Source organism: Sprattus sprattus, assembly GCF_963457725.1.
Source record: "Sprattus sprattus genome assembly, chromosome: 10".
NCBI classification, from domain to species: Eukaryota; Metazoa; Chordata; class Actinopteri; order Clupeiformes; family Clupeidae; genus Sprattus; species Sprattus sprattus.
In genome coordinates this window covers 21,472,043-21,488,431 of record NC_137908.1, presented here as the reverse complement: position 1 = coordinate 21,488,431, position 16,389 = coordinate 21,472,043, and the positions used below count along the sequence as shown (strand labels likewise).

The 16,389-nt window shown below is 37.5% G+C and overlaps 2 protein-coding genes across 2 annotated transcripts in view; one reads left to right on the top strand and one right to left on the bottom strand.

Moving 5' to 3' along the window:
* Window positions 1-674: 674 nt before the first annotated feature.
* nol8 (nucleolar protein 8) lies at window positions 675-12,201 on the bottom strand. The gene is made up of 16 exons (XM_080846490.1): window positions 12,043-12,201; window positions 11,889-11,951; window positions 11,694-11,772; window positions 11,399-11,549; window positions 10,427-10,489; window positions 8,664-10,163; window positions 4,373-4,507; window positions 4,158-4,271; window positions 3,920-4,016; window positions 3,615-3,744; window positions 3,086-3,166; window positions 2,614-2,948; window positions 2,225-2,363; window positions 2,074-2,135; window positions 1,908-1,990; window positions 675-1,082 (listed from the first exon to the last, which is right to left on the bottom strand). Exons 1-16 carry the CDS (start codon window positions 12,167-12,169, stop codon window positions 1,023-1,025), a joined length of 3,219 nt encoding a protein of 1,072 aa, XP_080702616.1. The 5' UTR covers window positions 12,170-12,201; the 3' UTR covers window positions 675-1,022.
* Window positions 12,202-15,912: 3,711 nt separating this feature from the next.
* Window positions 15,913-16,389, top strand: part of cenpp (centromere protein P) — a gene marked incomplete at both ends in the record, with an annotated part of 87,207 nt that continues 86,730 nt past the window's right edge. The window contains 1 exon segment of the mRNA XM_080846032.1: window positions 15,913-15,990. Within this exon segment, the coding sequence (XP_080702158.1) occupies window positions 15,913-15,990 (78 nt within the window).

The window sequence follows — 16,389 nt, the reverse complement described above, 5'->3', positions numbered from 1 at the left end:
GAAATGAAAACGATAATCTTGATAATGAATGGTAGACATTTAAATTTTTTTGCTCAAATTGCAGCAAGCGTTATGCACACTCTGAAGTGACTGCTCAGCCATTACCATTACCGTTAGCAATAGCTACTTTTTGGTTGTTGCTGCCTTCTTCAAGCAGCTCTTCACACAAAATGGCAGTTGAGTTTTTTGAAGAGAATTATGTCACCATCCAGCAGCTGTCTCCTCCCCCAGCCTACCTCCCTCCTACTCTGCTCACAGATATTTGACACTTTTAGAGACAACAGTGATGTCAGCAGGCATGAAACAGGATACCACAGCGTCCTGTGAGTCAGGAAGCCATGAAAGGGGACAAGAACAGTGTGTACATGCTTGCTGCATGCAAACCTGCTGTTTAGGCCGCAGACAGCGCCTCTCCAGTTGCTTGAAAAAATACTTATATTTGTGATTTAACACCCACAGTATGAGGTGGTCCCTTCATGTTTGTCTATCCACTGCTGTAATACTTAAACATTCTCACATTTATAATGGCAAAATGCTGGCTCAGCATAAGCATATAAAATGCACAACTACTTGTTGTCAATGACGAAGATGTGGTAAAAATAGATTTTCCATGCTAGACACTGAAATATGTCTGAATTAAAGCCTTTAAAATGTGGAATTTAATTGCATCACTTAGAAGAAAAAACAACATCATGGGTACCGTTATAATTTCACTGCAACTCTATCTCAAAAAGGGGATGAAAATTGGCAAAGTATGGCACAAACCTGTAGAACCAAATAATACCAAACTATGGATGCAAAAGGCTTCAAGCATCACCCCCTGGTGGCCGATATGCCAAGTTCAAATTATTAGTGAAAATCATCATATTTCAAGTCCTTAAACAAAAACCCATTTGATTTCAAAATATGCTAATGACATACTGTGAAACTATCTGCGGATTACAAAAAATCCTCACGAGAGAGAGGAGAAAATATAATACAAACAGAGAATATTTCTGATGGGGAATGTGCAGAGATCAATTTCAGTTTCGATGAGATTCCCTCAACTTCTTCCTGGCAGTTTTGTGCTTCTTTCTGTACTCCTGAGAGAGAGAGAGAGAAAAAAAAAAAACAATACAAATTATCAGTTACAGTTCACAACATTTCAGACAGATGAGCTGAGACATATATTGCTTGGTGTTTCCTAAATCTTCATACTGCAGTTCTTGAAGCTGGTACTGTACAAGTTTTTGGCAATAGTACCTGTCAAAACACGTAACACTACCCTAATCTGTATTCACAGACAACATTTTCACACTTTCATTTCATGGGAAAAACAGGCAATTACATTCAGAGAATGACTAGCTACTGGCACTGTAGGCCTACTCAGTACTGTGAATGGGCTAGCTTATCTCTTTACGGTCTCTATACTTAGAATGGAAGTGACTGTCACAGTCAAACCAAACTGTCCTTAATTACATAACCACTACAGTTTTGACATCTCAGTAGGTCATATAACTGAATGGAATGAAAAAGAAGTCTTCTTGAACCCACTTGTTACCAGACCAAAATGAGGTAGCTCTCGAGTGAAAATATTTATAAATGAAAATAAATCCTGTAAAATACTCATCTATATTCACACACATATATACTCTTTCATTCAATTCTCCTAGACTCGGATAAGTGGTACTGGCATGGTCAGGGAACCACTTGTCCAGGTGGAATTTTCACCAACAAAACGGTCGATACAGTATTTATAATTAAGTCTTCTGTGCACCCAAAACCTCTTCATGACTTTAGGCTTGCAGTAAAAGATGCAAAGAAATCATATTGTTAACAAAAATAACAACAGTTAAACAGTTGGTATTAGTCTTTTAAACTCTTCTCTTGTACGTCGGAGTAAAATTCTTTAACTTTCAGGATTTTACCTCTATCAAAGATGTCCTCTTCCCCTCCCACTCTTCTCTCTGATCTCCTAGCTTGGCAGGCCTGCAAAACATTCTGGGTCCCTCTGAGTACAGGGAAAAAAGGCTGTTACATACATCTCAAAATATACAACATCCATTGAACACACAAAATCTAGTAGAACTCCACCTTTCAGACGTTCATCATCTTGGTAGAAAAAGAAAAACATTTTCTTGGAGGGCTTCAGATCTCTAAATAAACAAATGAAGAAGGATATTTTATTTAGGTACAGTCAGTAAGTGTTGAGAGGTCCTGAACATTTTAAAAGGTATAGACTTACCCGACTGCAATAACTGAGGCAGTCTTGTCGTCTCCCTCAGTTTCCTCTGTATCCTCCTCCTCTGAGCTACTGTCCTGGAAACGGGGGTCTCCCTGCCATGATGCCTTAGGCCCCTTTAATAGCTCAGTCTTGTATTCACCTATAAAAACAGGGTTACAGGACAGGAAGGTCTTTATCAAGCCTTCAAGTTATCTATTAATCTGGGGTGAAAGTGGAGAAATGATCAAACAAATGTATTTAAAAAGTGTTCAAAAGGTCCATTAAAGTGGCTGAACTACCTGTTCCTGTACAGTATGATCACTCTAGTAACCATAGTATGGTTAAGTATTGCTGTACAATCATGACGGTCATTTATCATTTACATAAAACAACTAAGTGCAGTCTTGTACCTGTCGTAGCATCAGTGTCTGTTACAACTTGTGCATCCTCTCCAAAAAAGGAGAACTTGAAACCAGATGATTCTGTTTTCTCTGGAGTGGCACATGAGAAGACGTCTGACTGCATGTCTGTGGTCCCCTCTGCTCGTGGGCTCTGCTCCTTCATCTCATCTGCTTCGGCCTCCTCTTCTTCCTTGTCCCATGCAAACACATCTTTCTCTCCTTCCACGGTTGTCTTAGTTGATCCAAATACCTCCTTCAGGTCCACTGCGACATCATAAAAGATATCTTTGGACACCTCAGGAAGTTTTTCTGCCTCTGCTTGTTTCTTCCGCCTGGCAGCCTTTCTGTGTGTAGTTAAAGAAAGGGAAGGAATAAAGAAAAGTAAAGTTTAAGGATAAATTCACCTCCAACACAAATGGCAACACTGTAAAGAGACTCTAATATAAGATGCGCTAAGAAATGTATATGTTTTTGGCATTACCCCTCTGTCTTAGGCTCTTTCCTTTTCTCAAAGGCTGCATGGTCCTTTCGAGTGGGGTCATAATGCAGAGCTGATATATCTCTGAAGACCAAAAAAAAAGGTATTAACACACACAGAGTCATCTTTATTCCCTGGAAGTAACACCAGCTTCAAAATATTTACATCCTTATATACTCATTGTCTAATTAGATCATGCCACAGATTACATATGTTATACACATGGTAAGAGCTACAAGTTAGCTCCTACTGATGTAAAAGACCAATTCAGTTTCTTTCTCTTTCTCCAAAATGATTACATATTTTTGCACAGCTCATAATATAAGTATTGACTAATCAATATGGCATGTTTACGGTTTAAACTGGAATTTAAACCTACAGTCTGCAGCTTTTGTTCTCTAGAAAAATGTTAGTCAAGATGACAATGGAACATTTTGGAAATTATTGGAAAACCATCAATAAAACTAATATGAGACAAATTTTGAAGACGCATGAAACTTGAATTTTTTTTATATGTAATGTCATTTTTTACCTGAAGATTTTACTCTTTGTAGACTCAGCACCACCGGCCGGCTTATTTATGTTCAGAACACTCTGAAGAATTTCCAGATTTTTATTTTTTTCTTCCACAAGTTCTTCCTCAATGACATGGGACATTTCACCTTCAATACAAGAAATAATATATGCATAAATACATTTGCACAACAGTAAAACATTTAATGAAATCATAGTTTCAGGTTCAGAAAAGCAGCATTTATAACTATGACTTCTGTTGAGGTCCTTTTGATGGATAAAAGCTCTCTCTGACTTTTCAATTATGGGTTTACAAGGTTCCACCTGAATTCTCAAGTCCTTCTTCCATCTCACTCTCCATAAACCTTGAATCCATTTGGAATCGCTCATCCGCTCCAAATCTAGATTGTAATGCCATGAGCTATAACAAAAACATTGAGTGATGAACATTTAGTAATTTCACAACACAAAAACTGAGCTTTATGTGCATAACTCTGATCAACTTCACAGAATTGAGTAAATCATTCTTTTCTCAACCAGAACCATTACCAGCACTTCATACCTTCTGTCCAGCCTTTCCTTCAAACTGGGGTTTGAGCTGGAATCTTTCTTCATCTGAAGCATCATCCTCCCCCTCACTGCTGTCGAACAGTCTAGAAGCTCCTGAAGGTTTCGTCTGAAGAAAAAGTTACAAATGATTAACAGTTCACTGCAGACTATAAAGTAAATAATGGAAACTAAAGATGATATTGAGTTTTTCCATCATGTTATAAATACCTTAGTATTTTCTCCAGCAGCCTTCAAGTCATTTTCTAAGAGGTTGTTTCCTTTGGCGTCCTCCAATCCATCAGCCTCATCATCATCATCAGAGTCAAACACTGTATGCTTCCCTTTATTTGCATGTGGAGTATCCTGGAGAAAAATGTGGAGTGCAGACGTTAATCAGGGTACAATGACAAAAGTAGTATTTTAGCTAGTGGCTCAATCCCTGCACGGACCTAAGAACCTAAGGGAATGTGAAAATATATATATTTTTCCTATTGCCTGTTATCAGAACTATGATCTCAGATAAGGAATCAATCCTGAATTCCAGAAAATGTTTCATTAATTTTCAGCAAGGTAAACTCAAAGTCAAACTGTGGATGGGCGCTTTGGACCAATCATATCCGGTATTTTAATGCTGAATACCAACTCTCAATATATATATATATATATATATTATGGCATGCCGTTCAGGAAATTAACATTTGAATATATATATATACAAAAGTCTGAATATATATACAAAAGTCTGAATATATATACAAAAGTCTGGATATATATATACAAAAGTCTGAATATATATACAAAAGTCTGAATATATATACAAAAGTCTGAATATATATACAAAACTCTGAATATATATATACAAAAGTCTGAATATATATACAAAACTCTGAATATATATACAAAAGTCTGAATATATATACAAAAGTCTGAATATATATACAAAACGAAGTCTGAATATATATATACAAAACAAAGTCTGAATATATATACAAAACGAAGTCTGAATATATATACAAAACTCTGAACTCTGAAGCGCTCAATCCGTCTTTGTCCGCCATATTGGATTGAGCGCTTCCTATTAAATCAATGGTACCAAAATGTTTGTGATTACGTATTTTCTGCTTCATGAAACTCTGTTTTTCTGTTATTTTGTTCAATTTTGACATTGATTTCTCACTAGAAATGCAATAATAACACTTTTATTTTACACCGTTTGACTTCACGAAGGATATTTTTAGAGGCAGGTTCCCCATTGATTTGACTGGGGTCTTGTCAAAACCTTCGTAATTCCTTGTTTTCTGCTTCATGAAATACTGTTTTTCTGTTCATATGGTAGGGTGACCAGACGTGCTCTTTTTCGGACATGCCCTCTTTTTGAGACCTAAAAAATGCGTCCGGCAGGGATTCCCAAATCGTCCGGGATTTTGCCTCGTCGGGTGCTTCACAAAATGTCATGTCTGCGAGTATGTAAGAGAAGACATTTGCAAACACACCCGTGACCAATGGTTAGTTATATTACGTTGTATTATGATGAAGTACCTTATGTTATTTATACCCTTGGAATGGCCAACCTATCTAGGTCATGGTGAGTATTATTTTGTAGAAGGGAAATGGTCAGTAGCAATCTATAACACAATTATATGCTTATCCTACATAAACTATGGAAACTATTAAAAAAAACCTATTCAATTCAATGAATAATGTCTTATTTTCATTGGTATATGCAATGAGGATTTCTGGGTAATCATTTTTTGTCCAATGTCAAGTTCCTATTTGATCATGTGACGAGAGGATACGATGTAGGCTATCCCATTTAAACGTAAAAATGTCCTTCGTTAAGTCAAACAATGCTAAATGAACGTGTTATTATTATTGCATTTTTAGCGAGAAATCAATGTTTAATCAATTTTAGCCATATAACAGAAAAACAGTATTTCATGAAGCAGAAAACAAGGAAGAACGAAGGTTTTGACAAGACCCCAGTCAAGTGAATGGAGAAATTGCCTCTAAAAATATCCTCGGTGAAGTCAAACGGTGTAAAATAAACGTGTTATTATTGCATTTCTAGTGAGAAATCAATGTCAAAATGGAACAATATAACAGAAATACAGTATTTCATGAAGCAGAAAATACGTAATTATAAACATTTTGGTACCATTGATTTAATAGGAAACGCTCAATCCAATATGGCGGACAAAGACCGATTGAGCGCTTCAGAGTTCAGAGTTTTGTATATATATTCAGACTTCGTTTTGTATATATATTCAGACTTCGTTTTGTATATATATTCAGACTTTTGTATATATATTCAGAGTTTTGTATATATATTCAGACTTTTGTATATATATTCAGACTTTTGTATATATATATTCAGAGTTTTGTATATATATTCAGACTTTTGTATATATATTCAGACTTTTGTATATATATTCAGACTTTTGTATATATATATCCAGTCTTTTGTATATATATTCAGAGTTTTGTAAATATATTCAGACTTTTGTATATATATTCAGAGTTTTGTATATATATTCAGAGTTTTGTATATATATATTCAAATGTTAATTTCCTGAACGGCATGCCATAATATATATATATATATATATATATATATATATATAGGTATTTTCTACACAGTGGGCTAAATGTTCAGTTGTATCTCAAAGCCACTGTAGTACCAATGTGTTGCAGAGAGTGATTGAACTGCATGAAAATATGTATTATATGATTAACAATCTCTTCTTGGGAAAATATAAATATATTTATTTGCTGTAGTGTCAGGAGCATGCCTAGGCTGTACACACGGTCATGGAAAAAAATCTCTTGACAGTCCTTCTATTGATTATAGAATACAGTTAAAAGGCTATGTAATCATAACCCAGTGTGATCGAGTCAGCGCAGCGTAATGCAATACAACAACACTACAAACTGTAGCCTTCATAATCAACACACAGTTTAATCAACAGCACTCTTAATTAGTTTAAACGAAAACATAATATTATAATCTTCATAAAGCAAAGATTTTTTTTGCAGGACTGGTGTATGGACTGGTGAACAACTGATGGTTGTGCAATGTCAAAATGTTATAACCAGCCTTTATCTACATCTCTGAAAATCTTGGTAAACCTGTGCCTAACAACAGTGGCGGAGAGCAGGACCCTGAGAAGGCTGCTGACCATCTTGGACATGACCACCACCCACTACACAGTACTCTCAACGGACAGAGGAGCATATTCAGTGGCAGACTCCTGTCACAGTCATGTTTATCGGACAGGCTGAGGAAGTCCTTTGTCCCCAGGGCCATACAGCTTTATAAACGCCACGCAGAAGGGGAGGAAGATGGACTCTGCATGAGTCTACCTCAGCACTCCTCTTCTCATCTCATTATATTCCATATTCCACTGTCCATCCTTTTACTAAATACTAGCCCCTTGCACAGACTTTACTATTTAAATCAGCTTGCACTATCCTCACACACACAAGCACAAGTACTCTATCTTTGCACTTTCCACACAAGCACATGAACACTATCTCTCTGCACTCTTTGCACTACTTTCCTTGTTGACATCAACACTGTCACAATCAATGCACACTGTAATATAGAGCCAGATCTATTCTGTATCTGTAAACACCCCACTCCCTGTGAACATGTTCTCCCTATGTGAATTGTTTTATTGTGATTTATGTATGTATGTTTGTGAGTTAAGTGTATAAGCTACTGGATGACCAACATTTCCCTTGGGATTAATTAAGTATCCATCTATCTATCATTTGCAAATTTTAAAGCAACTTGTTTCAAGGAAACCAAGTATTTTGGCATTGAAAACCAATTGTTGGGCATGCATCATATTTGAAAATACTTTGAATTATAACATGTTAATTGCATTTTTTAAATCTGCCTATTGATTTATTTATCAAATGTTGACAGAGAATATCAGCAACAGCTGTATTGAAATCATATTTCAAGTCTTGTTTTAACATTTACAAATGTAAAAGGGAAGTCATGCATAGTCGCTAGCTGTAAGGCATTAGGTAGGTGAATCAGCCCAAACTTCACTTTTGTACTGCAAAGAATGTGCGGTTTATATAGATAAATAAATATAAAAACTGAAGAATGTGAAAACAAGTGCATTGAACGAATGATGCACAATCATAAAGATATCTTAGCAGGTGGAGTAATTGTCTTCTGTCTTTCTGAGAAGTACATTTATTTAGAAAGGTTTGGGGAAATCTCGCTTCGTCTTCACATTTTAGATGTGTCGTGCTATGACTGAAGTTGGCTAGTGAAGCTAACAGTTAGCTAATTAGACCTGTTGCTGGTAACAACTGTTTGAGCTATATTTTACCACAACATAAGTCACTCACTTTAGTGTCCATGCCATCTGACATGGAAATAGAAATTCAGTTTCCAATAGCAATTGAAACTAAGAAAAATGGGTTATGTAACTGTATTGGTATAAACGGTATTGTCTCATTCTATATCTCATTTCAAAAATATATCAGTGGAAAAACAACTTACCACTTCAGCGAGTGAACCCTGGATGAGCTTCTTCTGTTGTTCAGTCTCCCTCTGCCTCTGCTCCAGAGCAGCAAGGCGCTTCTCGTTGTCCTGCCTTTGCTTCTCAGCATCACACACAGGAGTTTTTCTGAATGGTCTAGATTCCTCAACATGTTCTTTGAAAGAAGTAACCCCAGGTGAAGTGGCACATTTGGCTTGTTTATCCTCTTTATTGGAAGACGCACTGTTAGACTCGGTCTCTGCTGTCTCCTGTAATCTGCTAGAATGAGTATTCTCAGGAATAGCATCTTTCTCGTCATCACTAGTCTCCATCGCCATATTAGTCTCATCCTTGACTTTCTCAGCAGAAGCACTAGATTTGAGTGTTGAATTGTCAGGCGTGGCATCCACCTCCCTCTCCTGCTCTTCACTGCTGCCGGACTCCTCAGTAGATGAAGCATGAGTAAGAGTTAAGGAGTCATTGATGGACTCTGGTGGGTTGTTGCATTCAGAGTTTGGAACTAAATGTGAAGGCTCCTCATGGTTTTGTATTTTCATGCATGAGTCTGGCTCTGGTTCTGAAGCATCTGTAGTTTTAAATAAACCCTTAGTTCCCATAAATGCCGGGAGAGATAAAATACTCTTTTCTTTTTTTTTCTTTCGTTTGGTTTTCTTTCCCTCATCTTCACTACTTTCCAAAATAGAAGCTAATATTTCCTCTGGGTTGATGCACCTTTTCTGCGTTGACTGAACTGGTTTGGACGTTGCCTCGTGCGAGTTTTCATCTTCATCCCCTGAGGTTTCCATTGATTGCTTAGCAAGCATCTCAAGATCTCCAAACGATATCTCTAACCTGCAACAATTGGTCATCATAGCTTCATAATCTGAATCCACGCTACTATCTGATTCCTTGCTACTATCTGATTCTTCACCATTTTCATCAGATGGTGCCGTGGGTTTCATTTTGAGGTGTGTGGTCTCAGTTGATGTGTTCTCATACTCATCAGACTGCATTTCACAGAGCAACCCAGGTTCAGAATATTCATTCAGTTCAGTTTCTGGGGCATTTAAAGTTTTATTCCTCGTCAGAATCTCATCAGTGTCTGCAGAGTCATAGTCTCTGTCATCATCCAAATGCCCAGATGATGGGAGATTTCTGCTTTCCCCATGCTGGAATACACTGGACTTTACCATAAAGTCATCCCCAACCACCTCTAAGTAATCTTCAGCCTTTTTAGGTGTCTGTGGTACTACTTTTGTTATCAACGTTCTAGCTTCATCCAGAGTTTCATCATCGCCGCCCAAAGTGGATCTCAATTCCAGGGGCTTCAAATCTTGTTTGATCTTCTTCGGTTTAGTTTTTTGTGGTGGGAATTCCCCTCTTCTTTTTTTGCTGATTTCATCATCACCACCAGGTAGCTCCCATGTCAACTGTGACACTGGAGTCAACTCTGTATCATCAGTCATTGTGTCCAGTTTCTTTATGTTGTGACAGTGTTTGGATGGATCATACTTAATAATGTGGAGAACAGTTAAGGAAAACATGTGATCACTCGTTCAACAAATGCAAAACCTTTATCATCTAATGACTAGTATTATGAGTTTTTACACATTGGCATACAGACTGTATACGAGCTCCATATATATCACATGCATCCTGCAAGAGACTAATTTTCTTCTATGCACAACTTCCCCTATACATTTATGCCGAAAAACCTGCAATTTAAAGGCCCGTCAGTAATCTTATGAGAATTTCCAAAACACCAACAGCAGCAAAAGGATATCTTGCTCTTACATTTGAGATTAAGAACAGGAAGGACACGACCAAATTTGCTCACGACCCAGTCCTACAGAGAAAGATGAAAAACACAGAGTAAGTAAAGAGTTAATTTTGTTATAAATAAAGGAACAACCCACCTTAAAATATATTACAGCAGTTTAACCCTCTGGAGCTTTAAAAGGTGATTGTGAGAAAAATTAGATCTCCATAAAATAATATAAATCTCAATTATAAACATCACACAACTTTCAACATACAAATGTGATAAAGCATTGACAAACCATAAAGCCAATAAATCTTTGCAGAAAGTTTTAATTAAAAAACTTTTGTGGTTCCCTGTTTCAGATATTTGAAAATTGCAAGTCAGAGAAAAAGGACACAGCGTTCGTGTGGTCATCATGACCAAGTTGCTACATTGGCAACACTATTTGTACATTCATGTAGCTGACCTAGTATGTTTACATTTTAGTTTAAAACATTGAAAAAAACTAAAATATCAATAAAATACAGAATTTTTTTTTTTGACGGAATGTAAAAAGCACACATGTACTGTATGATTACCAAAGTTAACAAAGTTAGCAAGCTTACCAGCTAGCTGCAGCCTGTCCTCTAAATGCCAACTCTTGGCATGCCCAGATAAGCAGTGGCATCAACCAGGTTCTTAAGAGTATCTCTATTACAACAAACTGCAGCACCAACGTGGTCTTTACATTTCTCGTGGCATTGTTGTATAGACAGGTTCTTAAAGTTCTTAAATTCTTCAAAAATATTTAGAGTATAACAAACCACCAAAGTGCCTTCTTTAGGTCCGATACGTAATGCATGTGGCAGTGTCCAACTGTAAGATTTTATATTGGAGATCCGCAAAAGGTTTACTACTTTAAGTAAGTTTAATTATTGCCAGTGCCATGTAAACAAACAGCCAGTTTGCACAGAAACAGTTTGTTTTAAGGTGTTTTTGTTCATGCCAATATACCTGGTGTCCTGGAATTTCAGTACCAGGAACAGCTGCCTTCATGTGAAAGTTTTCTACTCCTGCTTTTTTCAAGGAGTCAACTAATCCTTCTTTATGTTTAAGATTTTTTGGTTGGGCATTCTCAGCTGCTTGTTGACGTTCCTCAGCAAGTCTATGAAACAATTTAGAATATTAAATGTTAAATATCAAATGTAAAACAGGGGTCATACATTTGAATCTATTAATAAATGTAATATTTTCATATATTCATTCATGTCTGATGCTTTATAAAACACACTAGGGATAAAGTGTGGACCTGTGTAAGAAGCTTTCCTTTGCTGTTTCAATTTGAATTGTTCCACCTTTCCATTTGGATTTATTCAAGACCGTCATACCTGAGGACAAAGAAATAGCCACATTAAAAAATAAACTTTTCATACAACATGCACACATTTGGAAACATTTGACATTACATGCAGGACAGGTAGCACGACATGTCACAATAACATACATCTCTTAAATTCAGCTTCAGAAATGTCTATGTTGATGTATCCAAACGTCTTAACCGGATTTCCTAAAGAGGAAGTAAAATAAAGGATTTTAGATCGCAAGCAAATTTGTCAGTAATGAAGAAAAGATGTGTTGCTGTACAAATAAACACTTACCATCTTCATCTTTCCTAGTCACTACTTCCACATCTGAAACTTGCCCAAATTTGCCAAACCGGTCTTTCAAATCCTTTTGGGATATACTGTGGCCCAGACCACCAATATACAAACGTTTTGTGGTCATGATTCATCTGACATACTCTTTACAAGACCAACATGTACCTACAATAAAAAGAAACAGTTACATTAGCCATTACAATGAGGCAGGTAGAACAGTTAGAGTTACACAATATATAAAAATGGCACATTCATTGATGAATGCAACTATGTACAACCATGTGACCAACTTTTCTCTTATCAAATTTTCATCACCATTAAAAAAGTGGTTGATTATGCTGCTACGAAAAACTGTTGTTAAATACTGATCAGCATAAACCAAAGTAAGCAAGTCTGCAACTTTGGGCTTGTTTTGTCAATGAAAAAATAATCATGATTGGTCATTAACCGATCCCACCCTCACCTCCCACTCAATGTTCTGTGATTTTTTTTAAGGTTGCATACTTTCAAAATCTCCCTTTCTGTCCTTGGTGTCCCCAGGGTGTAACCAAAGATACCACTCTAGAGTCTCTCATGCTGTTTGAAGCAAGCGACGTGATGTAGTCGATCTTTTTTCTGCTTTAGTATATTGGTAGCAACATCGTTATTATTACGAGACAAGACAACCTTTAGTTGCAAAAGACCGACTGATAACTACATTTTAACTCAAACGTTTTGCCTAGGTTTTCTACTGGCATTTTGCCGAGTGCATAAGGACCATAGTGCAAGTGGAAGAGATACTACAAAAAACAAATAACTTCACTCTTACACAATGTAGCATCACCTAAATCATACATCAACGGGCTCCTGTTGGTTAAGAGGTTAACAGTTGATTAACTTATGTCCTGTTACTTTACTTACCCCCTTACGAGCACACTGTATACCCACTTAAATGTTCTACAATACTTGAAATACCCCACCTTATCCTCCATCAATTGTGTCTGCAACATGGATATACCATCTTATGTTTGTACGTATTGTGTACATTTACCACATGTATGCTGTGATCAACTACCACCTTCATCCTGATCCGTGTAGGATTTATTCTGCCATGTTCCTGATTCCATGTTCCCCTCGTCTTCAATGACAGAGCCTATGGGCTTTATACTGGGTTGAGTGTCTTTTGAACTGCAGATTTTGTTCTTGCTTTGTGTGCACGTCTTTTATGTGTGATGTTTTATTATAGAAATAACATAGTTTAGGGCAGTGGTTCTCAACCGGGGGTACGCGTAGTCCAGGGGGTACGCGAGATTTTTAAAAGATATTCCAAATTAGCCTCCATTCAAAAATCCTTTAAAAATAGTTATTATACGGCTATTCAGAATGTTCAGTTGGTTTGTATACTATAGGCCATAGCTATGTGGGTTAAATGTCTGCGTTCGCAGGTTTGTAGTTTCTTGATTTTCACTGCTGCGAAAAGTTTATGTCCGCTGTCATTGGCAACGGCTTTTGTGCTTCTAATTCACATCTTTTATATCAGTCCGAAAGTAGTCCGGTAATTGAACGTAACGGAAAGTCTTTGAAACTTGAAGAAGTCAGAATGCGGGTTGCTACGCATTTGCGTGAAGAACTATTTTTTTCTTGGGGAAATCACGGAGGAATGTCTTCTATCGTTTTGGCAAGTAACTGTAGCCTATAATAAGCGCGATTTGTTCGCGAAAACATGGAAGCTGAACACACACAACTGCTGCTGCACACAGATATTCAATGGCTCTCTCGAGGGAGAATACTTAACCGGCTGTTGGAATTACGTACACACCTTTCTGATTGAGCACAGATCTCCCCATGCATGCCACACAGACTGGCTTGCAAATATGTGCTATCTGGCAGATATATTTAGCAAATTGAACGAACTGAATATGTCTGCAGGGAAAGGACACCAGCATTTTAAACCTGCATGACAAGGTGGGAGGCTTCCTGAAGAAAGCAGAGCTGTGGAGAAGAGCCAGGGGGATTTAACAGGGGAATTTCACCTGCTTTCCTCAGGTGGATGATTTTCTCTCTAGTGAGGATGTGGACAGAGCTCCTGTCAAGTTAGTCATCGTGGGACATTTGACCAATTTGATTCGAAATTTACATTTTCAAATGTCTTACTTTTCTGACATGGAGGAGAAATCTACACAGCTGGATTGGGTGAGAAACCCATTTATCTTGTCCAAAGCATATGGAAGCAAGCTACCTGTCACTAATCAGGAAAGACTCCTGGAAGTGTAATCTGACTGGCCTCCAGATGAAGTTTGCCAAATCCACACTCACACAGTTTTGGATGTGTGTGAAGCAGGAGCACCCTGACCTGGGAGAGAAAGCTTTGGAGCAGCTACTACCCTTTTAGTCCTTATATTTATGTGAGGCCTCCTTCTCTGTAATGACTGTGATCACAACAAAGCAGAGAAACAGACTGTGTCTGGAGAAGAGCTTGATCACAGCAGTTGCCTTCCTGCCACCAAGACTGACAAAGATTTTCAGTGAAGCACAAGCACAAGGTTCTTACTAAAATGTAATTGCAGACGCACTCAGTTCAATGCAACAATGTTCAATGTTCAATATTCAGTGTTGACAGTTTAATAAATCAGACAATGATGGCATAGCGCTGTGAATTACATATTCTTTTCAATCAAAAATGCTTTGCGCTGGTTAGGGGGTACTTGGCTGAAAAAATATTTCACACTGAAAAAAGGTTGAGAACCACTGGTTTAGGGATTGTGTTTTCTATTAAACTACGGTCGACCCGGATCCAATTCTCATCTGCAGCAGTTTCCTGCTTTGGACGCAAGCGTCTACTAAATATTGGTAATTTACCTTAATTTCTCAAAAATGTTTGTACATTGTGTTCATATTTGCCTTTACGTCTTTTAGGTGTGGTGATTCATTCTGAAACTGCTATGGCATACACCGTATTTACGCAGTCCCTCCACTGGAGTTTAAACCTAGATGTTTCAAAACTGCACACCTTTCAGGTGCAATGGTGCATTACATTATGCGCACATTTCGAGATCGGGAACAAAATGTCAGAGCCTATGGGCTTTAGACTTAAGATTGTAGTACTTGTCCAGTCTTTATGTATACGTATGTTAGTGTATATAAAAGTGAAACGGTGCAGAGATTATTCCAACGGGGTGAGCAAGAGCAAGTCAATGGACACCAGAAACATAAGCAGGGACCCAAGAAAACGTGTCGGATAGCTTGAAGCCAGTTTTACCACGTGAAAAAGTAAAACATGAGTTTGAACATGAGTTAGCCTGCTAGCAAGCCTTTCATCAGTGTCAGTTGTGCTATTGTTGGTGCTTGTAAGGTTTTTTTCATGCATTTTCAGTACAGATGGCTAGTTATAGACCAACATTTCTTACTGCTATTTTAACACGGCTAACGTTATCTAACTTGGCTCACACACGCTATTTCACGTGAAAAGTCACAACCACATTAACCAATACCAGAAAGTTAAAATCACCTCTTACATACTTCGATATAGCCCTTGACATACAACCTCAAACTCGCCAGAAAAGTATAACAGATTTAGGTCTATGGTAAACAGCTTACCTTCACTTTCACGTGTATGAAAAGTGTTGTGTTTCATTAAATAGCTCCGAATGCTCTCATAGCCGAGTCGTCGTCAGTTCCCACGACTGATTATTCTCCAGGAGCTAACGTCAATTTCGACAAACCTGTTTCCCCTCAGAACTTTTCTATTTTTAAGTAACGTAACGTAACATACTTCTATAAATAATTAATATCATGTACATAATGAATCACAAGTTCTATATGTAAAAAAAAAAAAAAATCATATTTGAGGTCAAGTCAGTGGTACATGTTTATGCCACCACCCCTCATAGCATGCCATTGGTAGAGTCCACATTGGCGCGAGATTTAGCTCCCGTCGATGGAGGTTTGACTGACACTGAGGCTGGAAAGGTAACTTAATGTATTCGTTTAACGTCAGATATCACTGACATACTTATAATTCGTATTAGCTTTTCATGTATGCTATCTATACCACCATTTCCCCATGCTGCGGATCAACCTAGCGACATATCTGACTCGAAGAAGTTCAAAGTTCCAAGACAGGAGCTGTGTGACTTTGGTATCGCTAGATGTGTAACTTCGCTAATGTGTAGGGTTGTGCTGTGGCAAGTTTGGTAAAGACCGAGATAAACTTAACAAAACTGTTATTGTACGTTTGTGTCACTATTCATTATTCGTGTCACCGACCTAACAACGTGATGTCGCTCCAAATACTGACACTCGTTTGTCAACAAAGACTTCTTGACTAGCTAACAAACTTCGTGGCTTAAGGCGAATGTTAATTGCTAG

Excerpts from the sequence above, each read along its gene's own strand:
- nol8 (XM_080846490.1), bottom strand. The coding sequence starts at position 12,169 with ATGACCACAAAACGTTTGTATATTGGTGGTCTGGGCCACAGTATATCC. Across the intron at positions 2,136-2,224 it reads GCCTCAGTTATTGCAGTCGG|AGATCTGAAGCCCTCCAAGA; the intron begins GTAAGTCTATAC and ends TTGTTTATTTAG. Across the intron at positions 1,083-1,907 it reads AGAGGACATCTTTGATAGAG|GAGTACAGAAAGAAGCACAA; the intron begins GTAAAATCCTGA and ends TCTCTCTCTCAG.